The sequence below is a fragment of the Polyodon spathula genome, chromosome 14, assembly GCF_017654505.1.
Source record: "Polyodon spathula isolate WHYD16114869_AA chromosome 14, ASM1765450v1, whole genome shotgun sequence".
NCBI classification, from domain to species: Eukaryota; Metazoa; Chordata; class Actinopteri; order Acipenseriformes; family Polyodontidae; genus Polyodon; species Polyodon spathula.
The window spans coordinates 2,049,290-2,076,655 of NC_054547.1; the positions used below are offsets into that span (position 1 = coordinate 2,049,290).

General features: G+C 38.9%; 3 protein-coding genes across 5 annotated transcripts; all 3 read left to right on the top strand.

Annotated features, from left to right (window-relative positions):
* Window positions 1-12,069: 12,069 nt before the first annotated feature.
* Window positions 12,070-19,171, top strand: LOC121326561 (uncharacterized protein C1orf87). Of its 3 annotated transcripts, XM_041269899.1 has the most exons (9): window positions 12,070-12,205; window positions 13,623-13,769; window positions 15,168-15,345; window positions 15,801-15,938; window positions 16,225-16,497; window positions 17,334-17,473; window positions 17,649-17,733; window positions 18,060-18,222; window positions 18,425-19,170. In XM_041269899.1, exons 2-9 carry the CDS (start codon window positions 13,669-13,671, stop codon window positions 18,583-18,585), a joined length of 1,239 nt encoding a protein of 412 aa, XP_041125833.1. In that variant the 5' UTR covers window positions 12,070-12,205; window positions 13,623-13,668; the 3' UTR covers window positions 18,586-19,170. The 3 variants fall into 3 exon arrangements, with proteins under 3 accessions (XP_041125833.1, XP_041125835.1, XP_041125834.1); XM_041269901.1 differs by lacking the exon at window positions 16,225-16,497 and having other exon boundaries at window positions 12,071-12,205; XM_041269900.1 differs by lacking the exon at window positions 12,070-12,205 and having other exon boundaries at window positions 13,682-13,769; window positions 15,244-15,345; window positions 18,425-19,171.
* A 2,253-nt stretch (window positions 19,172-21,424) lies between these two features.
* On the top strand, window positions 21,425-26,580 carry LOC121327058 (cytochrome P450 2J2-like). Its single transcript, XM_041270851.1, has 8 exons — window positions 21,425-21,817; window positions 22,937-23,099; window positions 23,531-23,749; window positions 24,054-24,339; window positions 24,746-24,830; window positions 25,456-25,630; window positions 26,012-26,155; window positions 26,258-26,580. Exons 1-8 carry the CDS (start codon window positions 21,626-21,628, stop codon window positions 26,431-26,433), a joined length of 1,440 nt encoding a protein of 479 aa, XP_041126785.1. The 5' UTR covers window positions 21,425-21,625; the 3' UTR covers window positions 26,434-26,580.
* LOC121326991 (cytochrome P450 2J2-like) lies at window positions 24,557-25,531 on the top strand. The gene is made up of 3 exons (XM_041270705.1): window positions 24,557-24,830; window positions 25,206-25,347; window positions 25,456-25,531. Exons 1-3 carry the CDS (start codon window positions 24,678-24,680, stop codon window positions 25,458-25,460), a joined length of 300 nt encoding a protein of 99 aa, XP_041126639.1. The 5' UTR covers window positions 24,557-24,677; the 3' UTR covers window positions 25,461-25,531.
* Window positions 26,581-27,366: the final 786 nt, after the last annotated feature.

A 27,366-nucleotide genomic window follows, 5' to 3' on the forward strand; every position in this document is an offset into this window, starting at 1 on the left:
TACTGATCCCTGCAGCTGAACGTGGCTTGTGGGTATACAATCAGTTCTCAGGCAGCCTGGCATGACTATGCAGCTGCTGGATGAGTTCACAGCTGATTGAATGCTCCACAGCTTCTGTGATGGTAGGCCTGCAGAGGCAGTGGCCTGGTCCTGGGGTCTCGATCTGAGGCTCGATCGCAGGAGTTACTTATTTATCTTTATCTGTGTGATGTGAAATATGATGGCGAGACCTTTTGCAAAACAAAAAAAAAACTTTACGTGGGGATCAGACTCCACCTGTGACATTCTCCAACCATTCTCCAGACACTATCCATTCAAGACCCAGTACTGACTGTGGACATTGAATATTCTGCCATTTTTTAAAATCCATTTTCCTAAAGTTTGTTTTACTTTTTAAGATGCATTGAATGTTCAACTATGGGAAGTACCCATTTATTCATAATAAAAAAGCAAGACACTCACCTTATTTTCAACTCAATTATTAATACAAAAAAAAGAATATCAAAAAAGTATAGCAGATAATGATCGGATCAGGAACAACATGTATTTTATATGTTTGCATATTTCTTTTATAAATACAGAACCGATCTGATTTAGAAAAGGTTAAGCACAAACTATTGCACAGATGTCAAGCTCTCACTGTGTATAAGATTAAGTCTATTTACAGTAAGAGTGTGAGGCAATGTACAGTAACCTTATGCAACAGATCAGGGTTTAACAGCAATCCTTAGACATAGTGACTTCCGGCAAATTGGATTTGATATCGATTGTGCTTATCTCCCACATTTACCATATCCTACTGTAGCCAGGACTGAATATAAACAGCAGCTTACTTCTATTAATTAATTGTTGTCCAAGTTAATGAGCTCTGTAACAAGAATTTTACATTTAGGCAGCGATGAACTGTAAAATATGTGTATATAATGAATAACCAGCATTCATTATTACCAGTAACAGTAGTCCATTTTTAAATTAAAAAATAAATACAGAAATATCGAACTCTGAACAAGTTTCTTCCTTTTGAAACTGAATCCAATTTATTTTCTATAATGAAGCAATTTATCACTGACTTGAGTTTGGAGGACTCTGCTTTTTTGTCTCTCAATCGTGTCAAATGGACTGTAAACACACACAGTCTCCCTATTGCTAATCTCTTATCCTAATTCCATTAGACTATAGTTATGTTACAAGTGAAGGCCCTCGGCAATAATATGAAATGGTCTGTAATTCCTGTATGAAGACCTAGACCAGGGACTCAAGTCTGCACAAGGCTTATCAGGGAAAGAGAGACAGTTAACTGCTGCAGGTTCAGATCTGAGTAGATCTCTATGTAGGGTGCAATCGTCACTGCTGAAAATAATAAATCTTCTTCTAAAGACTCTTGCAAGTAAAATAAAAGACGCTTTTTATTTGTAGGTGTTAATTAGCAAGCACAGGATGATGTCTAGTCAAAGAGATACAAAACACTTTCTCAAGGTAATAACGATTCAATTTCCTTACAGCGACACTCAACTACAGCCTCGTCACGCTGTGACTGGTTTTTAATTCCAAGCTCAAGAATGGTCGCTCCAGGCTTCTGAATATTTTCAGCATATGGGGGATCTGAGTAGCTCAGTCTCTCTGGAGAGGGTGCCATGCTGCATATTCATTATCTGGTGTAAAGGAACTCAGTTTGCATGCACTGGCGGTCTGAGCCTGGCAGCAGTGCCACTGGGAGGGAAAAGGAGGCAGCTTTCTGCAGCTCTGGTGTTTGTCAGGATAGATTATCTCAGATCTGCTCTCCCAGGTTTCCTACTGATAAACTGAGCTGCACTGCATGGATGGATGGAAGTCCCCACACACCATAAACAAGCAGGTCTTATTAAGATCATGTAAGATGAAATGTGAATGCTGCCTTTATTATTTGGTTTCAATCATTATTAAACAAAGATGAAGTTAGTATATGCATGAATAGTCTATACTGGTATATATATATATATGAGATATTTTGGTAGCACTTTAAATTACAGAATGCATAACTGTGTAATAACTTTGTTACAACTAACAATGGTTCTTACTAGTAGAATAAATGTGTAATTACATGGAAATCAACTGTGACTTACCATGTAATTACATCATTTAACTAAATGCTGTTATCAAGGGCATAACATTATAGTGGCACAGGAACTAATGGTAATTCCCAGTTATTCCACTGTAATTACATGGCAATTCATGTAATTAGGTGCTCTTTTGAATAACTTCCCCCTTCAATGTCATGTCTCAATAGTGTGTCGATATTGTATGTCTCCTCCCATATCTCTGTTCACCTTTCTGACCTTGTCAAGGTGGAATTGTCCTAAACGTTTTATAGAAATAGTAGCAGCTACAAAGTATATGTAACAATGGAGCTGGTGCTTGATGTTGGGATTGTATGACTGTATCAGAGTCATTTAAAAAAAAGGAAAAGGGCTACTTTATCAACTTTTGTAAAACTTTCAATAGCAGACATTTGGGACCCTCCTGCAAATAACACCACAGTGCACAAGGGCAAGTGCAATTAAGATGCACATGTAGAGGGGCAATTGCAGTAAACTGTATGCACTGCCAGTTACCTCTACCTCTACCTCGCTCAGTCCCATGCTATGACTCAGGCCTCGTGTGCTTCTCTCTCAGTCCCATGCTATGACCCAGGCCTCGTGTGCTTCTCTCTCAGTCCCATGCTATGACCCAGGCCTCGTGTGCTTCTCTCTCAGTCCCATGCTATGACCCAGGCCTCTTGTGCTTCTCTCTCAGTCCCATGCTATGACCCAGGCCTTGTGTGCTTCTCTCTCAGTCCCATGCTATGACCCAGGCCTTGTGTGCTTTACTTTGCCTGACACAGATGAGGGGTTATTTAAGTATAAATGCATGGAGAGAGATTAGTGCTCTTAATTTAATTTGAGCAAGCAGGAAGGTGCCTGGGATTCGCTGGTCACGAGCAGAACTGTTTGTGCAAAAAACAATCTCCCCAGATCAGCTTTGATTAGGCCTCGGCAGGAAGACAGGATTAACGTGGCATTGTGAGTAGTTCTCTTTGACTATTAGATTTAGTTGGATTTTCACGTCAGTGCCATGCCATGCTTTAACCTGTCTCTTTAAAATGTGCACACACACACACACACACACACACACACACACACACACACACACACACACACACACACACACATATCGTTTGGAATAAATAATAATGCTGATAACACTGAAACTAATCCTTCTGTGGAAACTACAGTACAGAGTGCTACTACATGTGCCTCATTTATAAGTTGTAATAGATGTTGCATATAGCATATACAATATTATCAACCACTGGATGTATGAGAGACAATTCTATATGAGTTAAACAAGACGAATACAGTCTATAGCATATATTCATTACGCATATATGCAACCCATTTGACAGGTGATATGCCCAATAAAAATCTTCCGATACACCCTGCACTGCAAGTCACACTGTTTGAAACGTGAATCCTATTTGACTGCAAGGAGACCAGGAGTGGTGCCAGTAGGTTATCGTTTACGACACTACAGTGAAATAGCCTCTAATGACGTTTCCCTAGCACAACACATAAACTTTACTGTAGCACCTGACCAGAGGAAAATGCCTCAACATCCATGAAAAGGGAAGGGAAATGTACAGTATTTTTTTTCTTTTTCACAATACAGATGCCAGGTAACTTCTGTGTATTGTAATTTCGAGCTGGCCATTTCAAATCAATAAAAAGGAACAGCAACCTAACCCTATCCCAAACCCTAACCCTTTTCTTATACAATTGTGTACTTACATATAACTATAACTAGACATAATACACACTTTCAACACGTTTCATGTGTTCGAGATACACATGGACTTACTACTATGTAAATACACAGTCATTAGAGACACTTAACATAAAGTGTTACCTTTTTTATGTTTAAAAAGGGTAATGGCATGTCTGGTTGCCTGAACGGGATGCCAAACAGCACTGACTCTCATCACAAAATGTCACATTTTTAAAGCTGAGCAAAGCTGAAATAATCATGTAGCTGTTGCCTCATAAACTTGATTAAAAACCTGCTTTGAAGATTGTGTCAATCATTTGTTTTATGTTAAGAGGATGCAAATGTAATCATTCATTTAATTCCATATTCAATGTTCTTATAACCAGTCTTATTAAATGAAACTATGGCAGCCGCTTAAAGTTGCAAAAATAATATTCAAAATTACCTTCTGGTTTGTTTATTTTTTACTGAAAAACCAATTCTAGAAACATGATGAATCGGCTCCCACGATATCATAAAAAAGGCTGAAGTATTCACCTTTGATTGAATGGAGGTAGATTTGTATATAAGTCATGAACAAATGACTGTGAAGAACAGTGCACTTGAAAAGACTGCTGGCCCTGCTTGGGGTCCCACGCTGGCATTGTCTGCATTTCATTTCCTCTGGCCTCAAGCCAGCAGCTGTCTGACAGCACTGAGAGCAAGCTGGCTATAACACACAGAAAAGAGTTATTAAATAACCACAAGAGTATCTGATAGCTGCCTTATCACCAATTTCAGGCCGATCCGTGAATGACAGCTCCTTTCTATTTCCAGTACGGAAATAAAAGCAGCCATCAAAGTAGCAGAAAAAAGCAGATGAATTGGACAAAGATCCAGATTACATACTGCAGGAGCGGCTGATGGAAAAGCCTGGGAGAGAAGAATACATGCAATGCTTATGCTTTGCTTCTGTAAGACCTAGTGCTGCGTATAAAGTGTGTGCATATTTAAATGTAGACCTGGCGGTGTTTAACTTATAAAGAGTTGTCTATATTGCACGAAAACAGACATTAAAAAAAACCCAAAAAACTATCACAATGGACGGTTTTGTAAGCAAGTAGAAAAAGCAAATTTTGAGAGAGAAATACAATATTTTTAATGGTATAGAACTAGGAGGAAACTACCACATTCGTTCATTAGCAAGAAAATAGCTGCCAGTGCAATAAACCTTGAGTTTGCCTCATCTGTGACACATGCTTGTAAGGTTTATGAATGAAGGTAAATATGGGATTAACTGCACTGCTATGGTGCCCTATAAGGATGAGACCAGACCATGGTTCAAATCTTAAAAAGGTTTACCATTTATTAGTTTCAAATACCAAACATGACAATCTACATCGAACGTTATTGCTCAGATACAATACATGCCACTCATGTAGGCAATTGTCAAGTTACCTTAACCCCTGCAGAGACTACATCGATGGTCCACTATGATCCAGGAGGGATGGAGCTCCTCTGTGTGTGAATGCCTCAATGCCTGGTATTTATACTAAAGGAGACATATGTGACTAGTTTGTTTTTGTTATCTTACTAATATCAATAGATCTGGTGTAAGAGATCTAGTGTGCGTGTGAGATTGGAGAAATTAATATCTGGGACTTTCACAGAGCATCGGCAGATGGAATCCTAATAAAAGCTGTATGACAGCTGCATACTAAACACATACTTAATATTCCACAATATTCCTCTCTACCATATGCAGCTAAGATCTGTTAAGGAAAACCCCTCACGAAACATCTCAAGTACAAAGTCAATCTTTTCCACAAAAGTAAGAATCTCATTAACCTTTTGCTTGGCCCGGTCGGCTGGTAACAGCCTGGCAGGTGGAGGCAAGATCAGCATGCTGCAGGCTGCAGTTGAAGCCTGGCGTTTAGGAATGCATTTGTCATTTTACTGCATTTACATTAGAGCAGCAAATCCCTTCACCTGCTTCCTGTTGATTTTCTTCATGGTAAATACAGTAGGGAGAGAAGAGTAAGCATAAAGTAACTGTCAGTTTCCAAAAGTATGAACTTTTAAAATAAAAACAAAAAAGCCATTCAGTGTTATAACAGCTGAAGTGGTTTTACGAGATTACATTTCTGAATCTATTTGCATAAATTCAGACGAAGAGGAACAGTGGAAAAATATGCTTGTTAAAGAATAACAGAGCTTCTGTTTGATGCACACAGTGTATAAATCTGTGAAATCTGTGTTATCATTAAAATCATTAAAATCGACTCGGATTAGGCTGTACTGTAACACAGTGCCTCATACTGGAGCCAAAGCGGTTGAGTAGGAATGAATCGGGATAGTTATATAAACGGCTCGGAGCAGAGAAGCGCGTGCTTGAAGCTGGTTTATCTTCTTGTTGAACTGAAATTTTGTATTCTGTGTGCTACAATGACACAGGGATGATTTTTTTTTAAACTTGCTAATGCTTCTGACAGTGTGATTTTAATGGTAACACTTTACATGAAGTGTTTTTAAGTACTGTGTATTTGCATAGCAGTTACTTAATAAATGAAGGTGTACTTACACATCATCACAATTTTATTGTGCATAGTTACAATGTACATCTTTAACCTCCTAACCCTAACCCTAATCTCCCTAACCCTAACCCTAAGATTTACACATTAAGTGCATTGCAACTATGCATAATAACATTGTGTTGATGTGTAAGCACACATGTATTTACTAAGTAGATACTACATAAATACACAGTAATTAGAGACTCTTCATATAAAGTGTTACCTAATTATCTTAAGGATGACAATCGTGACTAATCGTGTGGTCTAAATGATTCAAGCCCGACTGGGACCCAGCCCCCGGAGCTGAAAGGCATGTTAATGAGATTTGCTGGTCATACATGACCATTCCAATTGACCTAAAGCATAGGCATCTAACAGGAGCCATCAGCAATCCTGGAGGCAGTGTGGTCCAGTGGTTAAAGAAAAGCGCTTATAACCAGGAAGTCCCCAGTTCAAATCCCAGCCACTGACTAACTGTGTGACCCTGAGCAAGTCACTTAAACTCCTTGTGGGTCTTTCAGGTGAGATGTTGTTGTAAGTGACTCTGCAGCAGATGCCTCACTCACACACTGTAATGTAAGTCACCTTGGATAAAGGTGTCTGCTAAATAAACAATTAATAAAGAGGTCTAATAATAATCCTGTATGCTGCAGTGGCAGCAATGACTGTTAAAGATATATTATAATAACACCCCCACTACAAGCAGTCATGAAAAACACATTTTGCCTATTTAAGGAGGAAAAAGACCAAATCATTTTTGAAAGATGTATTTTACAGATCTGACTGCGTTGGTTTAATGAAGCAAATTTAATAGGCTGGTTTTATGTGAAGTCAGCTGAAAAAGATGCAGCTAATGCATTTAAAGCAGCTGCTCTTTGCCCCTTGTGATCAGAGTGATTCATTACTGTCCTGCTCGTTGGCTCTTCTTGCTTGTTGTTGTTGCAGATAATGGGAGATGCTATCACTGACTCTCTGTATTAGCTGTTCTTTTTAAAACAGAGGTCACTTTGAGTGCTCTTGGTCTGGCTTTCCCAGTGAGGGTCAGAGAAAGAGGTTTGCAATTTAAGAGAGGGCTTTTGAGAAAGCAGCTTGTCTGAAAGGTGTTTGTTGTGTTCTGGCTCAGGGATTCTCTGAAGGACAATGATTTATTGCAGGGCAATGACACTTGTTTGATAGAAATGCACTGTTTGTACAGAAGCAGTCGTCTTACAAGCTGGATTTATGTCTGCTGGCTGATTATTCTTTTTTTCCCTTCAAAGAAAACAAAGGTGATAAAGTCATTTGGAAAAAAGCATAAATGCTGATCCCTTTTTCCAATGAGAAAAAAAAAAAAACTAATCAAATTTTTTTTCCTAAATTACTTGCGACTACTTCAAAAGATTCAACAAGGGTGATGACATTTCAACACACAACAAAATTCATACTAAAAGCTACATAGACTTGCAAGAAAATGCATTGTGTTATTTCCTGTTTTATGTGCTTTATATTTTAATGCAATTTCTTGGTGCTGTTAGCCTTGCACCTACACAACTTTGGTGCACCTGTACTTGTGCATCAAACTTTCCTTGCATCTGCCCTGTGATTGCGTGTGGTAGTCTGTGCAGTGTGGGTTTGCTTGTATTCCTTTTTGTGGTTTGTAGCCCAGTGGAAGGTGTGTGGCAGTCAGACTGCAACCCAGCTTCTGATTAAGGATGTATTTTTATGTTCATGCTACACTCAATAACTTCCCAAGCAAGTTTAATCACCATTGGACATGTCATTCTCTATATATAAGTCCAACGCATTTACGGAGAGCCATCTCCGCTATGTCCCATCACCAGGGATATGCAATATATAATAATAAGTGGGGGTCCATGGCAGTGACAGGACAAGGCCATTGCACTGCAGAACAAAATAAAACAGCACAGTGGCTGTGCTTCCTGCCCCCAGACATCTGCTGCAGAAACCTGGCCCTTGAAATACCCCTGGAGTGAGAGTTAAAGCCCTTTGATTTACAATGTCCCAGACAGAGCCTCCACAGAACTGGGCACATAGCAGATACCATAGAGGAGGGCAACAGAAGACATGCCCCTTGACCTGGTGCCTGTCAACTGAAACCACTTTGGATCTTTGTTCCAGGATATATAATTGTGACTGATCTATCCTGGTTTCAAATGGATTTCTTTAGCTGCAATTCATTAGGCCATTAAAGCAACTGAGTTAACCAAAGCATGCTTGGTTCATCTGCACAATGAAGTGTGCCATGCATTAATATAGAGCATACTTTAGCATTGAGATCCTTATGAAACATCTATAAAATATTATTAAGTGTGTTGCCAATTATAAACAATGAACATCAAGCAGTTTGTGACAATACAATGTTAATGAAACATTACATTTGGAATAATGGAATGCAGTCAATCACAAGGTCATAATTGCATCAAATAGATCTGATAACATCATAAACCAAGACAGCAAAGCTCACCAGAACCCCTGAATGCCATTATAACCTTGTACTTATCCATATATTCTATGTGTGTTACACGGTAATGATATGGTATCTTATAGAGTGTTAGTTTTTATAATACAAGATATTTATTGATTGATCATTAGCTTTGTAATATTTAACAAGCATCTTCACAAAAGCAGTAAACCGGAGGTAAGGAATATAGCAGCATAATCATATACACAGTAAGCAGGGCATGTTAATGTCAGGCACCTTTATAAGAGTTTGACCTTCATTAGCTCCACTGATGTAAAATGATGGTTGCTTTGAACCTAGTGTATGGATGCTGGGCAAATCCTCCTAAGCTTGAATGAAATGGATCTTCCCTGAGCCCAGACTAAGTGTGAAGCAGAGAGAATGGAGTGAAGAACGTCTGCAGCTGATAAGAGATCCTGCGATTGTTTCTGGAATTGCAACTGAGAACACTGACTGCAGGGATTAAGGCATGATTCATCAGCGCCCCGTCAATGGCAATGTTTTCCTGCGTGACGACTTTGCCGTGCATTTTCATTTGGATCACATCTGCTTGGAAGACAGATTACAAATCACAGGACATGCATCTCATTTCACTCTTCTCTTCTGCGCTAAGCTTCGAGGATTTGGAAGCTGTAATCAAAACTATGCCAAGGGCTCAAGTTGTTCAGGCGCGGAAGAGCTGATTTTTCACCATATTAATTTCTTTGATCATTAGGATAAAATGTCCCTTTTGACATTTGCATAAAAGCAAATGCAATTTATAATCAGGGTATCTGCTCACTGAACACTTCAGCTGAATTTTCAAATCGAACTGTCTCAAGCCCAACTGTTTTATTCTGGGGTAATAAGGCGTATCGTCAGTTTTGATGCACTGCTGCAGTGTATTGTATACCTAGTGCTAAATTACACACACCAGCTGAATAATCACAAGAACCAGAGTGAAACGTGTCTATTCTTAACATGTTTTTTTTTCTTGGTAAAATAGGACACAACCACAGAATAGAAGGTGTGGATAGAAGCCTCTTCAGGGGGAAGGAGCTATCCCCCCTCGACTTGTCTGCTCCCAATCTATCTCCCTATTTAATCCCCATTACATGCCCTTTTTTCACTTTTTCTTTTCGTTCGTCCTTCCCCCAATCCCCGTCCTTTATGTCACACCACCTTTGCAGCGGCTCTCCCTCTAGGGGTAAGCGAAGCTCACTTCCCCTCCTTGGAGGCCTGGCAACTCCGGTCCCACCTCAGCAAATTCGAATGGCTTTAGAATGGTTAGTTGAATGGTTTGTTATGAGCTGAAAAGGTTTGGTATGCAACTATCTCAGTATAACCACAGAGCCAACACAAAGAAATCTGTTTTTTAATGTGATTTAAAATACTTGACTGTGCCAGCATTCCTGACAGGACTCAGGATGGAGTTCCAAAGGCAGCGAGGAAAACAACTGAAAGCCCTTGGCTCTCTTGATTTTAGACGACTCCTAGGAACAGCCAAACGCTGAGCATGCACTGATTCATCACAATATTAGTATTACAGTGCTAGACTAGCATGTGCTTTTCATGCTTGTACTATTCTTTTTTAAGTTTAAACAAATATTTGACTATTATTTCATTTTGAGCTGGAAAACAAAAGTCTACATAGAGCCTTTGAAAATTGAAACAACCCAGTTCCCAGGGTTTTCACAAGTACCCTGACCCCAGTGACATTTCTAAATACAAACAGTACATCTGCCACCCTCAAGGGACTGGAAAGACTACTTCAACAGTACATAGAAATAACGACATCTAGATCTGCAATCACATAATGCATCACACTGTACAGCAATAAACAGCCGTTTCAGTGACTTCAAAATGCAGGTACATTAACTGCGCTATGCAGACGTTGTTTGCTATTTAATACTTACAAAATTATACAGACGGTTAAAAATAACTTTATTAGATGCATGTTGCTAATGTATGGAGTTCCATCGTCAAATGACGATTATGTGTTAACTGCACTGTAAATTATGAACTGCAGTATATGGTAGGGAAAGACATATTCCTGCAGACAGTGCAGAATAGTTGATGTACCTGCACATATTGCATGGATCCCAGTTCCTTTGTGTTTTACGCTGCATCAAAAAAAAGAGCTCTATACTGCCATCTAATGGATAGACGTTGCCATTGTATCTAAAATTAAAATCAAAATCCCAATGCATTTTCTTGTCAGAGTGGGTAACGGGACGAGCAAAGTATAAGAACAACTAATGGATTGAGAGTACCTACAAGGCAATGGAAGGAAATACACAATATTATTGAATGACTCAAATAAGGGGAGTAAACTATACTATCAATACCAAATCGGTTTTGAAATCTAAGTCCCTGTTCATAAATTATGATTATCTTTCTTTTCTGTGATAAAACTATTCTAGACTGTTAATGGTGCGTTTCTCAACCAAGTATATAACACATGAATACAACACTGATGCAATCATTCAATACAGACGTTATTTAAAATAACTCATGAGTTATGCTTTGTGAAACGGGGCCCACAGTCTATTATAATGTGAATTGAAATTCAAACTTTGTTTGCACTGCACCTCTTCATATCTGCCTTCTATTAGACGCTGGCAGTGAAGCTCAGCACATGAAGAGAAATGAATGAGTGTCTTTCAGGATGTATTATGTGGAGGCTGAAAAGTCACTGCAATTTTTCCCGTCTAGTTTCCCAAATTGAATAGAGCTAAATTGAATTGGCCTGGAGATGCTGTACATTGTGTGTGTGGCATCCAATGAGATCGTGGAAGGGAGGGTGATGTTTTGAACAGAGGGTTCCATTTCTATTTGAACACTAAAGAGTTACTACCTTGAAACGAACTTTGTTATAAAACTAGAGGATACATATACTTACAGTACACAGTGTGGTTTGAAGTATGAAAGAGGTCATTTTCATATTCATGCTCAAGAAAAAATAAAACATGTTTCAAATATTAATTTGACATGAATTACTGTTCATTTTTTAAAACTTTTTTGACGTTCATAATGTTTTATCTTGATCGTATGGTATTTTTGTGTGAATTAAATCCTATGGATTCTTTATCCCAGTACAGTAGGTACAGCCTCACTCTTTAACGTATGTTTTGTTCCAAAATGTTGTGGTGAAACTAGAACTTGCACTTTGAACTAGAGGTGTTCTCTTTCTGAATAGACTCCTGTGTACACAGCATTCCATCACGACTGCACTAGGTCAGTAGGGCAGGTTTGCACAGGGTAGCCATGGAGCAGGGAACACAGAGGACTGGCAGTGTTCCCATTGGCATGCTAGGAGTGTTTCTCAGCCTGCATCGCCACAGGCACCATCTCTGTGAAACCAGACAGCCTTCAGCAGTCCTAGTTTTCTGCTGTTCTTTCAGTCCGACCACAATAACCATCACCTCTGCAGGTAAGAATTGAAAGGCACAGAGAACTATTGCAGATATCAAATGGAGAGTATGTATGTATGTAGGTATGTATGTATGTATATTTTTATGAGGTTTGCACTTATACCATTGGACTATTAAGATGCAAGACTATTTACTAGAGAATACCATTTTAATGGGCATAGAAACTTATCTAATAGTTTAATAATTACCGGAGTGGTTGGCTACATATATCAGAAATCTTAAGTGCTGCAACTTAACGAATAGCCATTTTAATTACTGAGGTAAGTGTTATTTATTGTTCTCGGTGTACAGCAGTTGACATAAATATAATTGCAATGGTTGTAAGAGGCTGCACCCCTCTGCAGTACACTCTGCTATTCCCTCCTGTTCAGGTCAGTGCTTCTTTTCAAGTACTCCAGAAAGCCCAGCAGCGCACTGGGTTCTGTAAAATACCACACCTTTGTTTCTGTTAGTTACTAATCCCCGGTGGTGGTTCCCCCTGGTGTCTGAAAGCTCTCATTACAGGTAGCCTGTACAGTAGCCTGTAGTTAACATCAACACTTCTGCATGAAGACAAGGGGCAAGCAAAGACACTTAGCACTGGATGCTCCACTTTCCTTTCTCCATTGTGTCTAAAATGCATCCTATGATAATAAGTTATGCAAGTCCTTTTTAAACAGACATGTTAGATGAAAACAAATGTAATTGAAGATCAGAAAGAAACATGCAACAAACAGGTGGAATTACAGAAAGCGTGCTTAAAGAGGCATGTTCTCTCTTCAGATAAATCATGCCTTATTGTTACAACGCACACCACCACAGTGTCCCCCATTGCTATATAACATATTTTTATTTTATAAAAATACATATTTATCTATAAAAACGGTCCTAGGGGTTTTGTGGGATTCTTAGACTATTGATAAAGAAACTGTCAACCATGCAAAAAATAAAATTAAACAACTATCTTTGTTGTACGGTCTGAGCCTCCCAATAAGGTGTTTATACACCTGGGATCAATACATGCTTCCTCCTAACTAAAGGGTTTTATTAACCCTTTCATGCATGGCGACCTCATATGGGGACTGATTATATATATATATATATATATATATATATATCCTATATATAGGTTTTATATACCCTTTCATATATATATATATACCCCTAATTGGATTGAAAATATATTTTTGTGGACACACGAAACGAAGATGCAAATGCATGATGACCTCATATGAGGATGCCATTTTTTTCCCTATATATAAGCAATGGAAAATAACTGAATTAAAATATATTTATTATGATGTCAAAAACTACTTTTTGCAGTTATTTTTAATATTTCAGGAACCAATGTGGCTGCTTTCTGTGAAGTATTCTTTATTTTGCTTTTAAAGCTAATTAATCCTAATGTCCATATTTTAATCTCTTCTTCCCCTCCAGATATAACAGCGATTGGAAAAAATACAGACAGCCACACAGAGCCACCATGGCGGGAAATGCTCCGTTTGGCACAGACTCCACTCCTGAAGTAGTTGTTAAGATAATTGGAAGCAAACTCGTCAAATCTTTTGTAGAAAAGCCAAGAAGGTAGGTTGGTTATGTGGGCATTTTTTAAACGTTTTATTATGGCATTTCTGTTGCACACAACCCTGCTTGTCATACAGTTTGAAAAGGCTGAATTCTGTAAAAGCTACATAAAGTGTGTGAACTGGGCTGTTTGTCTAAGATAATAATGTCATGATTATATTTTTATTTATTAAATTTGTGAATTTCTCACCTACATTTTACAGTCTAAATTCCTTCAGCTATTTATTCTAAATCGTCATTAGCATTTTTTAAAAATGTTTTTAAATGAGAAACGCACTTGATAAACTTACCAAACCATAAATAACCAGTGTAATGATTTTATTTCCTTTCAGAAAATAAATAAAAATAAGTTGTGCTCGTGCTGATTTGGAGTAAATCACTTTGATATTCTAGTCTTTGTTATTTTAGGGTTACATATAGGAGAGAAATAAGACATTATTTAATGAGATTAAAAATGGTAGTTTGTGGCATTATTATATAAGCTTGGCTTTGCTTGGCTTTGTATTCATGACATCAGATAAACCACAGACATATTTTCACATGACCGTCCACCTTGCCTAACCCAAGTCTTGCATTGCTGAGTGCAATATGTCTTGCAGTGATCACTAAACATTGACTCAGAAGAGCGTTGGAGCTGTAACACACAAATCATCTCCATGCAATCGTGAGGCACAAACAACAAATACCTGAGATAAGCAGCTTGGCCCACATTTGTGATTTCTCCTTCTAACATGTGCTGACATGTGCTCAGGCATAATCGGGCTTGACTAATGACAGGGGACATGTCCAATGACCGTATTCACAGAGGGCCATCAGAGTACAAGGATGCCCGAAGCCCTCTTCCCAATCATTTCAAAGCCTGCCTTCGAATCCTGTCGCTGTGCTGCTGTCTAACCAGAGCTCCAGCAGACAGTAGCGGTTTGGTAATGCTTTGCTAGGTCTGGAATTAAAATTGTATTGTGTGTGAAAAAACAGATTATATCTTGTCAGCCTGACATTTGTTGTCCATAAATTAGATATTTTTCAAGAGAGGGGGTCTGACCAGAATAGGATTAATGACTTCAGGATGAGTGACTTTGGATGAAAAGTGCTGGTAGGTCAAGACAAGAAGAGAGCTTTGACAGAGGTGTACCCAGTATTACTATGACCCTAGCAATTCACAGCACCTACGAAGGAGCAGCTAATGTTGTTTAGATTCACTCAGGTTCATTTTTTTTTATAGTGCTGCTTCTACGCATTTTACAGCCAACTGATTAAAACAGTTTTCTTTCTTGGCCTTATATACACAGTCACAGTCAATCAGGTGACAGGAGAGTCAGATCCTTTTAATAATACTGCCTCACAATTTAATCAAAAGTTCTACTCTTCTTTGAAAATCTTGTTTTTTCCCATTGTTAGGAATAAAGCAGTCTGCATTGAAACACAGAGCCTTGTCTCCCCCCCTGCATTGTCTCCCCCTTTGCATTCTAATAAGGCTGTGACGGATGAAGCACCTCCAGATAAACCCAGCACTCCACAGGGGAACATGGAGATGAGGCAACCTGGGGAGAGTGCAGAGCAAACCCCAGCAGAGCTGGTAAGAAAAATGAGATTGTGAGGTTATTGTTATGCTGTATTTAGCAGGGTGTCTCATCTCTATTTCCATTATGCTGATACAGCAGTTTCAGTTTGTAGTTGATTAAATATGTTGGGGTCACACTATCATCCTCATCATCACATAACACTTCAAAGAAGTACATTACTTTAAAGGAAATGCTTCAAAGCAAAAGGAACCTCAAAACCATGGCTCATCTTGATAGTCCAGAATCTTGTCACACCTTCCGAGAATTTTTCCACGAGTAACAAAAGATAAACATGAAGCACCTGGGTTCATGTACGTTTATTTCAATGTTTGTATTCAACTGTATAGTGTTGCTTGTTTGGGTGCTGTTCTCAGTACAAATGCATCTCAGATGATTGTGTAGTTCATTGAAAAGGGCGATATGATATACAGTATGATATCTAAGCCAGAACGTGTGGTTGTTTCCACAGCCTTCAGAACATTTGGATGTTCATTGTGTCACAGCACCTACAGGAGATCAAACACTCTCTTACATACATTGCCAAAAGAAGCCATCACAGAGGAGCCTCTTCACTACTGCAAGTCCATTTTCCTCTGGAGCTCAGCAGGTAAATCCTGTACTGTGTTACTGTTGGGGAGAGGGATGGATGGAGAGTATATGACAGAGGACGTGTATGTATTATATGCATATCTCTGACTGGGGTATATAGTTGAGACATATGTGCTGTACATGCGTATGTTTTGCATATTTATAGTGAGCAGCTTGTCCAATCATCACAAAACAGGGTAAAGTAACTGTGGTAAAGGTAGTACTGCATTGATACTTAGTTCATTACAACGATTTTCATTGCATTGCACCTTGTTTTATTTTGGTGTTTTTTGCACCCTGTTCAGAATCACACAGAGCCTCCTCACGCAGAGCTCCTAGACCCTGCTCCCTCCTTCAGCACTGCCCTGCTTACAGTTGTCAGTAGGGAGATGCATTGCTGCAGCACAAGAGCATTGGAGAGCATGGAAGAAGAGCTGCAAAGATTAGACCCCGCCCACTCTGGTGTGATCCATCAATCACAGCTGGGATTGGCGTTCTTACAACACGAAGTTCCGCTTAAATTGACGACTTTAAGACGGCTCTTCCAAACTTTTGCAGACTCCACATGCCCAGACCAGGTGTAATAAGAATATGAATAATACTTTATAGGCTCTGTTTTAATGATCTAAATCTCTTAAGCCTGATATATTGCAGACTTTCTTTCCAACTATTAAAATAAACTTCATGGTTATAGTTAGTCCAGTTAAATAGACAGAGGAGATCTGTGAATGTACAATAAAATGTAGAACCATAATCATACCAACAATTTTGTGAGTTGCTACTTCCTGGTTTATTATATTCAAGGTTTATCAGCAGAGATAAGCCACACAGTAGTGATCACATGGCATCTTGCACTGTGCAAGTCTTGCATTGCGAAGTGCAATAGCACTATTTACATGAATTGCACAGAGCAATGGTGCAATATTCATCTTTGCAATCAGCAGGTTAATTTATCTGCATGATATCAATATGTCAATATGTAATTAAATTCACATTTAAACATGTGCTGGCACATACCCAAACATGACACATCATGTCCAAACCAGGTATAAAGTTATTATGATGAACCTTTAGAATTTAGATCCTGTTTAAGTAAAGATGTACAGTACAGGGCGAAGGCCAAGACCACTGTTTGACCTAGGAGAATGTTTTAAAAAAAAAGTCCTTACAAAAAACTATTCTTTAAAATAGTCCTTCTCAGATGTCACAATAACCTTGGGGCAACGTAACAAGGTTGGGCCAACATTATTGGCCAACTATGAATTGACCACGGGCCAACCCTGAATCTAGTTGTGTGTGCTGTCTGGGTTAAAGGCTTGATAATAGGGCCCTATCGTGTCCATGCCTAGTACACTTTCATGAAAGCGTCACGTTCTACAACACCCCTCCCCTCTTTTTCATCAACTGCTCACAGGTGAATTACAAGGAGCTGGTTGGTTTTCTGTTGAGAGCAGTGCAGACAGGCAGGCTGGATGCACGCGATGAGAAGGGATCCAACAGTCTTAAACAATCGCAAGTGAAAGAAGCCCTGACCTCAGGAACGAACACGGCAGGGTAGGTGTTGGTGATCACTGAATTGGAGAGGGGGCTGTTTCATTTTTTTGGAAACGCTTTGAGTGTCGTAAGTAAGTATTTCATGAATATGCAATTAACTATTTGCTGATATGCAGTTAGATGTTAATAAACAACAGTCAATACATATTCCATCCATGCGTGTATCTATTATTAGCAAAAGAGGGCTGAACTTGGAAAAGCTTCATCAGAATTTCCATCAAGCTGACTTCAAAACCACAGGGCAGCTGCTGCCACACACAGTAAGTGCGCATTCATTTCTATTCATATTGCGTGGTGCACAGTCCTTTGCATCTGGAGGGCAGTAAGCATGGAATAAACTTGGCAACACGGAATGGGTTTACATCACTAATCAGCCCTGTTCACAAGTGAATAGTTGGTTTTAGAAGATCTGCTTACAATCACTTTAAATTAGAATACAAGTCTAATCATCTCTTAAATGTTAAATTAATGCATTAAACCTGTTAGACTTTAAAGAATCCTCCCGGGTTATAAACAGATACATGATTCCAGTGTGTTGGGCTGCTGTGCTGTCAGACGGATCAAATCTGGCTATTTATTTTTTCAGACCGAGGATGACGGAAGCCCTGCTTTGGGAGCGCAGATTCAGAGATTTTCCAAATCCACAGGGATGGCTAGGCAAACTGTCTACACCCAAGAGTCCGAGACTTGGCTGGAGCGATTCAGCCAGCTAGAGAGAGCCATGCGCATGTGCGATCACAGAAACACTGGTACTACACCTTAACCAAATGCGCTTATAGTGTTGTGCAATCTGTTCTCTGTACCAGGAGACAAACGCCAGACTGTGACAGTGGCAATGGCATGGGACAGAACTGTCTCTGAAGGATGTGCAGAGCACCATGTCATATGGAACTGAAGTTTCTGCATGTTGGTTTCAAAGGTCTGAGATGCGATTATCTTATTTGTTTGCAGGCACGCTGGAGAAGGGGGAAGCAAAACGTCTCATCCATAACTACAACCAAATTTTCAATCTGAACCTGAGTCCCCTGAGAACTGAGCAGGCGCTGCACACCTTTGAGACGCACGGGGAAGTAACCTTGGACTCAGTGTTGCAGCATCTCAAGGAGTTATAATAATAATAATAAAAACCATATACTGTTCCTCTTACACCTGTAAAATACATGCATACTTAGTAAATACATGTGTACTTTACAATGGCACTGTGCATAGTTACAATGTAATAAATGTGTAAATCTTTTTGCTTGATATAACCCTAACCCTTTTCTGATACAATTGTGTACTTGCATATATCCTGCACAAAAGATGTTCATGTCACTTACATTGTAACTATGCACAATAAACAAGGATTTACCAAGTAACTCCACAGTAATTACAGACACAATGTAAAGTGTTACCAAAAAATCATAATTAGTGTAAATATTATTTAATCTCCCTCTCAGAAAAGCAGATGCAAACTTCCCAATGGAGCAAACAGAATGATAACTAGACTCACTGATTTATTAGTATAGGCTTTTTGAATGTGTTGTGATGTTGTGATTTTAAAGATTGGTTTACTGGATTTTAGCTTCATATAACTTTTTTTACCTTAAACATTGTTGAATGATAAGCAGCTGTTTTTTTTTATTTCTGTTTTAACTCATCCTTATACATGCTTATTGATTAAAAGCCATCAGGTTGCCTCATATGTTTTTAGTTTTTGTTGTTTTTTTTTTTAAGTACAACCTAGCATAGTACATTATCTGATTTCACACACAAGCACCCCACAGCTCTACAAAAATAAACAGCAAGCCAAAAGAGCTCCAAACTGCTCACTAGCAAAAAGCCAGATCAAAGAAATATTTCCTTTTTTTATTACAGATAAGTAAATAAATGTTAATCTGCTGTATGTACTATAGGCAAATTGTCTTGTGTGATGCGTTAAAACAATTACCAGCAGAGAACGGCAGGAACGCATCCTTTCTCACAAACTGCCCCTCTGCATCCAGGAAGTGCCCTGGATTAAATGTGGCTGGGGTTTGCCATTCATTCTTGTCAAACAGCACCGAGGACAGAGTTGGAAACACTTGAGTTCCCTAAACAAGAGAATCGCAGAGACCAGGTTAGCAACTCAAAAAAATAACAGCGAGATCATAATTAGCATAGATTAAATGCACATTCAGACTGCTAACATGCTCAGAGTTATTTATTGAGTAAAGAGAACAGAGATGTTGCTACAATACATTTGAAATGCATGCCATCCTTACATTCAGAAAAAAAGTGGGCACACCGCCGGGGCCACACCTGAATTTTGAATCCGTTTTTTCCAGATGAGGTTCATCCTGTTAAAATAGACACAATGTATCATTGTATAAATACACGATATTAGGCCAAGCTCTAAAAAAAGTTCAGTAATTACACTTAGTGACATATCTGAAACATTACTGTTACAAATTCTTCCTTCCTAATGCTGTAAATAGATATTAGGCTTGACGACTCTTCTGTATAGATAATACAAGGGAAAAATCAAGTCAAAAAGACACCTTATGATTTATGACAAACCCAATTACTATTAGCATTGAATTATTTTACAAAAAATAGTATGTAAAAAAAGAAAATATAAATTCAAACATCCAATTTCAAGACCTTAGATTAAACTTCATAATGACAAAAATGTGCTACAAAAAAAAAAAAGGTTATTGTTGCATTCCATATGAACTGATAGCTGCCATTGTTGTCTTTTTAAAGTGAAATAATACACACAGGAAAGCAATACCTCTGCATGCATTAACCGCAGCAGTCTGGGGCAAATCCTGCAGTAAGGTCCTGACTTTTGACTCAAAGCCTTTTTCTGTCAAAAGACCTAAGTTTAACAAATGCAATCAATTTAAAGCATGCACTATTCTCTCTTTTTGGGACGACGATATAAACTCTCAATGCTTACAAATGAAACAAGTTATTTTACATTGTAATGAGTTTTTAAATAATCACTATTATCCACATTTTGGAGAGGAGATTTTTAATTCATACTGACCCTCTAACACAGGTTTCCTTTAAAATTACAATGTAATTAATACAATGTGCAAACTTCAGTATATTTCATTAATTCACTAATACACATTATTTGGAAAACACTGTAGTACACAGAATTATGGAGTTAAAATTAAGGAAAATGTATTTACACATAACTTGTGAAAATGAAAATTAAATATGGCAGGTCTACTGCATAAAGAAGGGCTAAACTTACACTGAAATCAAAAGCATTTTTCTTTAAATCTACGAACAAGTTAACAACCCACTGAAACAAAGGTAAAGCCATAAACCCTTTTTAAATGTACTTTCCCCTCCAGTGGAAATTCAGAAACCTAGCTGGTTTAAGTTATAGAAATCTTTTGCTGAACAATTAATACTTACTTTAATATACACAAAAATAGCATAATTATAAAATATACATTACAAGCTACTCTCAAACACTAAATAACTCATTGTAGTTCTTCCCTAAACTGGTCGTACTTTTGCTGCATAAATTTTACCCTAACACTGAAAAGAAATAATACACATTTTATCAAATGTTCTATAATATATTGGAAAATGGGTCGGGCAAATTTGAAGGAAAATAAAAGTCAATTATTATTATTATTTTTTAAATACTCATCGTCAGTTTCGTTTCACTGCCATCCACAACAACGACTCGACCACATCCACGTGTGGGCGACGAAAAACCAAGTGCCACTTTTTTGTAGATGATTGACATTCGCGGTAGCTAATGAAATCATACAAGATTACGACTGTGTAATGTGATTGGCTGTTATATTAAGTCCCGGGAAAATGCAGTCTGAAACCTGAGAGATTTTCCCTCGAAATTTGAATGACTGATACAAAAAACGAGTGACCCCCGCGGATGTCGGAGGATGTCCTAAAATATACACCGAAGTGCTAGTTCTGCACAGATTTTTGGAGGATGGAGCTTCGTGATATCACGTAACATCCCCTCGCAGAGCTGTGGAAATCTGTGCTACAAGAACGCACCCACAACGCAACCCCCAGCAAGCAGACACCTTGCAGAAATACCCTATCTTGACTACTTCAGAATTTATTAGTAGATTGATTTACTGCAGGTATAAGTAACACCAAGAAGTGTGTCTGAAGTGCGGGTGAAAGGCTCCTTGCTTCGCCATGTCGCTGTTCCGTCTTTGGGAATCGCTGGATTTTCGTTTCGTTTTGATATTCGTGTTTGTGTTATTGTTAATGAGCGATACTGTTAAGAACTGGATCCCTCGGAACTTTCCCCCGGGCCCCTGGCCTTTACCCTTTCTAGGAAACATTTTCAACGTCGACTCGAAGCAGCCTCATATTTATTTGACCAAGGTTTGTGGTTTTTATTGTTATTTTTTTAACGCTCCACAATTGTAATAGCATTCCCTCGTGTATTATTTATATTGAATTACTGAAACAGTTTTAATGGTGTTATTGGAGAGTGTATTATTGAAGAATGAACCGTACTGGTTCTGTTACTTCTTGGGCCATGTCGACTCTTCATAACCGATCTCGATTACCGTACTCGAAAAGTTTTAATTAATCCAGCCCAAAGACTCCATCCACAGTACCCTTTCGTGTTTAGTCGTGCTTAACGCAATAGTAAGTAGTTACTAGCAGTGCAATGAACAGTAGAAATGAATATGATAGCATCCCGCCATGTATTGTAGTTTGTTTTAAAAACAACAACATATTTTGGAAAAAGTAAATGCGAACACACACACACACACACACACACACAAGTAGGGCTTGAAGTTTTCAGGTTTTATTTTTTAAGCGGTTGATGTCCCTTTTAAACAAATTGAGCTGATATGTTCTAACCTGTTGCTGATATCTGTTATTAGCTGTTGTCTAGATTGCTAGTTCAGGTTTTTCACTCCCATCTTATTGGTATGATTCTGTATGACACACACACACACATCCGCAATGTTTACAATTCACATCCTAGCCCTCTATTCAGAGATGCCTAGGGTTAGCTATCCTAGAGTCCTTTATTAACCGTACTATGATAACTAATCGGAGTGCAGTGTTCTGGCAGGAGGATTTCGAGTTGCCTTTGTCAGGACAGCCTGAAGAGTTTCTCCTCTCGCTGCCCTTGCAATGGTACCGTCAGATGTTATAAATGGTTCATTTCGAATCCCATGCGGTCTCCCTGAGTCTGTTTCCTCCAGTAGCGCAGATCGCTACAGTGTTCTGGATATACTGCAAAGTATTCTGATTGAAAATTTTGTTATCTATATATATAATTTTTAAAGAACTAGTGCTTGCATCTATTTGATTCATTACAAGCCTATGCAGCACCTGTTGTTACCAGTGCACTTCACTGCTTGCATCTATTTGATTCATTACAAGCCTATGCAGCACCTGTTGTTACCAGTGCACTTCACTTTGAAACATGTTTCTGGCGTGTTTTGATTGACGGAGAATCAAGAAATGTCACTCGTTTTCCAGCTTGCAGAACATTACGGAGATGTATACAGCCTGCGGTTGGGACAGTCTGAAACCGTGGTCGTGAACAGCTACAAGATGGTCAAGGAAGCTTTGGTCAACCAGGCGCACACATTTTCAGCTCGACCTTTTTGTCCTATAGTTGGCAGGGTCACGGATGGCCTAGGTAGGTGGGTATGTATGTGATATATATATATATATATATATAATATATATATATATATATATATATATATATATATATATATATATATATATAAATTTTTTTCATGAATGTCGCAAACTGATTTATTTCCAGAGTAACATAGATGCGCAGGCTTTATTTAAACCTGCTGGAATCCTTAAAAAAAATACTAAAATAACTACCTACTGTAACTAACTAAATAAATAAATAAATTCAAACATCCTAGACTGCGACTAACTAGCTGCCTTGGTTTCAAAAGCGTGTGATTGCTGTGGTGCTAGAGTTTGGGTAGATGTTTTTCTGGTGCGTTTGACTGTATCACCCTTGCAATGTCCAGTTCCTGAGGCAGAGCCTCTGACACTGTACTGCAGGCTACATGGCTTTCTAATGTGCTCGGTTTTTCTAACTTACAGGCTTGGTAATGACCAACGGACACATGTGGAAAAGGCAGAGAAGATTTGCTCTGACTACTCTGAGGAACTTTGGAGTTGGCAAGAAGACCTTGGAATCCACGATCCTTGAGGAGATCAGATTTCAGGAGGCCATTGAGAAGGAGCAGGGTAAAGTGTTGGGGGAAGGCGGGCAGGTACCTCCAACACTGGTTGTTTTCAGAGACCAGTTTTCCCTGAATTAACCTTGCTGTTCTCTTTTGTTACAAACAATAGGGCTGACAGAAGAGATTCTGGAACAGCATTTTATCAATTACTAATGAATTTATACCACCTTTACAATTGAAATGTAATTGTTAGAAAAAATAAATCTTTGATGCATGTTTTTTGTAGTGATTGTAATAGTCTTGGCTGTATTGAAAGTACCAGTATAAGCACTATGCATGGTTTTTGTTTCCATGCTGGTATGTGGTGGGAACCCCCTATAGTTAGCCAGTGCTCATAGTGCTAAGGGAATGAAGTGGTTTTGTTTGTTTCTTTTCTCCAGGGAGGCCCTTTGATCCCCACTTTATTTTTAACAATGCCGTCTCCAACGTTATCTGCTCTCTGGTTTTTGGTCACCGGTTTGAGTACGGTGACGGACACTTTCAGAAGATACTGCACATGATATTCGAATCAGTGTATCTGGAGGGGAGCATATGGGCCACGGTACTGCATACATACTCCATACAATGTTATTTAGGTTTGTTATACATCGCTGCCTCTCCACACTTAAGAGATCTACTCTTCAAAAGCAAAGAACCGATTGCAAGTGTGCAATACAAACAGCAGAGGTGTGGGGAAAAAGCATAACATGTGAAACAATAATAAAGAGAATATCTTTATGTCTCTGCTAGTAGAATTTTGAAATGATGTGCTGAGAGAACAGGTGGAGCTAATTTAGTGGAAAGACAATGGGCAGTTAGTTCCACAGCATCAAAGGTTATAGCTGGCATTGCTTTTGTGACAGCTTAACTATAGGGAAAAAAAAACAAAACACTTGCAATGAACTACTGCAAACACATTGAATTTGAATTGAGATGTCTCATATGTGGAATTAAGCAGTAAATGCAGTTGTAACCTCTGATTCTGTGTACCCTTTATCCAGCTGTACTATGCATTCCCCACAGTAATGGAGTTTTTACCTGGAGGTCACCAGAAAATCATTTCAAACTATGAACAAATTACTGCTTTTTTAAGAGAAGAGATCAAACAGCACAGGCGGGACTGGGACCCCTCAGCCCCCAGAGATTACATCGACTGCTACCTCGGAGAAATCGAGAAGGTAACCTGTACAAATGTATGCTTAAATCCAGGGTCATTGTACAAAACTGAAAGAGAGCTATTTGTCCAATGTAAACTCCTATTTACAACTACTAGTACAACTATTGCATGTTTAAAAAACAACATACATTTTGCTGTATTTTCATCAGCCTAGAACTACAGATTGGTCTTGTAGTCCTTTCTATACCAAAAAAAAATAAATTAAAAAAAAGTCCTAAATTGGGATACTTTGAAAGAGCTCTGAGCTTACTGCCTTACAAGAGCAAAAGCTTGGTTAATTTGCCCCTGCGTTGCTGTGTTTGTCTGTGTTTCCAACAATTAGCTCTAGGTTTTAGGTGCATAACTAGGTATAACGTTTCCTTCCACTGTCCCACAGAGTAAAGGTGACGTTGAGGCAGGATTCCATGAGAGGAATCTGTGTTACACCACTCTGGATCTGTTAGCGGCTGGCACTGAAACCTCATCAACCACTCTCCGCTGGGCTATCCTCCACTTAATGAAATATCCGCAAATACAGGGTAGGTTGTTCGATTGCAGCTTGGATAAAGGGTAGGTTTGATTCAAAACTGTACACAAAGCACTTGAACAACAGTCAGTCTAAAAATCCTGTGGTGTGTCTCTTCCAGGCTGAAATAGACAGAGTGATCGGACAAGCACGGCAGCCTTCGATGGAAGGCAAGCGCAACATGCCGTACACCGACGCAGTGATTCATGAAGTTCAGAGAATGGGCAATGTTGCACCTTTGCGTTTGCCTCATATGACCACTGAAGATACCATGTTAGGAGGATATTTTATTCCGAAGGTAATGGTACACAGCTTTACCTGCTTTTGTGGGATTCTCTTTAGCTTCACCCAGTCGCTTCCTACTCTGTTCTTTTGATATATCAAATGTGCAGTTTTGAAAGAAACACGTTATAAAAAAAAAATTATATATATATATATATATATATATATATATATATATATATATATATATATATATATATATATTAAGAGTTATGCTTGAGGGAGACACAAACTACTTACTCAATACAGCTCTGCTAACATTGATTGAGCAGAGCTGTAACATACTTAATAAACTACCCTGCCCACTTCTTGCAGTCACTCATCCAACTAGTACTGACCTTTAACTTTTAAGAGCTGACTACATGATTAAATTGATAATATTACATTTTTTTTGTAAGGGCACAATGTGATCCCAAATCTAACCTCGGTGCTGTTCGACAAGAATGAGTGGCAGACCCCAGACACATTTAATCCAGGGCACTTCCTGGATGCAGAGGGGCAGTTTGTGAGGAGGGATGCGTTCCTGCCATTCTCTGTTGGTAATGTGCTAATCTATTTATCTAATGTTTCAAATCACCATTTTCTAAAGGGTTCTCTAAACACATGATCAGTAATGTGTTGCATCTGTTTCTTCTTTACAGGTAAGAGGGCCTGTCTTGGAGAGCAGCTGGCCCGAATGGAGTTGCTCCTCTTCCTCACTTCCTTTCTGCAGAAGTTCACCTTCTCTTCTCCTGAAGGAGTGGAGCCAAGTTTCAAGTTTCAAGTTGGAAACACGCTTTCTCCGCAGGATTTCAAGATCTGTGCCATCCGTCGCTAAAAAAAAACAGTGACTGTCTTCAAGAATCATTAGAATCAATTTTTAATGGAGTATTACCAGAAGTTAAGCATGTTCCCTGTTTTATCCTGATTATTGGCATATCAAAATCAACTTATTAATACCTGACAGTATTTAAATTAATATAGATCATCCATTACACACTGATGCAAATATGCATTTCTTGTATTCTTTAAAAAAAAAAAAAAAAAAAAAAAAAAGTTTTTACAAAAGTTTTCTGATTGTGGTACATTTATAAAGATGTAAGATTATAGCACAAGCATGTATGCATCTCTTTGTTTGTCTTAAATGGATCACTTTTGGGGGCTCCTGAGTGGCGCATCCAGTAAAGGCACTCTGTGTGGAGTGCAGGATGCGCCCTATAGCCTGGAGATCGCAGGTTTGAATTCAGGCTATGTCACTGCCGACCATGACCGAGGGTTCCTAGGAGGCGGCGCACAACTGGCCGAGCGGCACCCAGGTAGGGAGGGCTTAGGTCAGCAGAGGAATGGTTCACCGCGACCCCTGTGGCCAATGGGGCACCTGCGGTTCTGCAGTGGAGCCATCGGATCTGTATTGTCTTCCGGGAGCATGTTTCGGGGGACGCGTGTTCCAGCCTCCATTTCTCAAGTCGCCAGGGGGCTGCAGCGGTGAACCGGGACGACTAAATTAAAAAAAATAAATAAAATTAAAAATTCACTTTTTATTACAATCAGCTTGTATGAACTGTGGGTTTTGTAAAAGCGTTGAGGTCAAATTCTGTAGGGCCCGGTTCAAAAGACAGGATCCACAAAAGGAAGTTACGTGCGTTAACAGATTCCCACAGGAAACCACGTAATTCATTTCCAAACATTTCCATTCTGGCCAACGTGAGTGGTATATTTTGAATAGATTATAATTGGGTTGTGAAGGTGGATACATCTTACATTTGAAAAT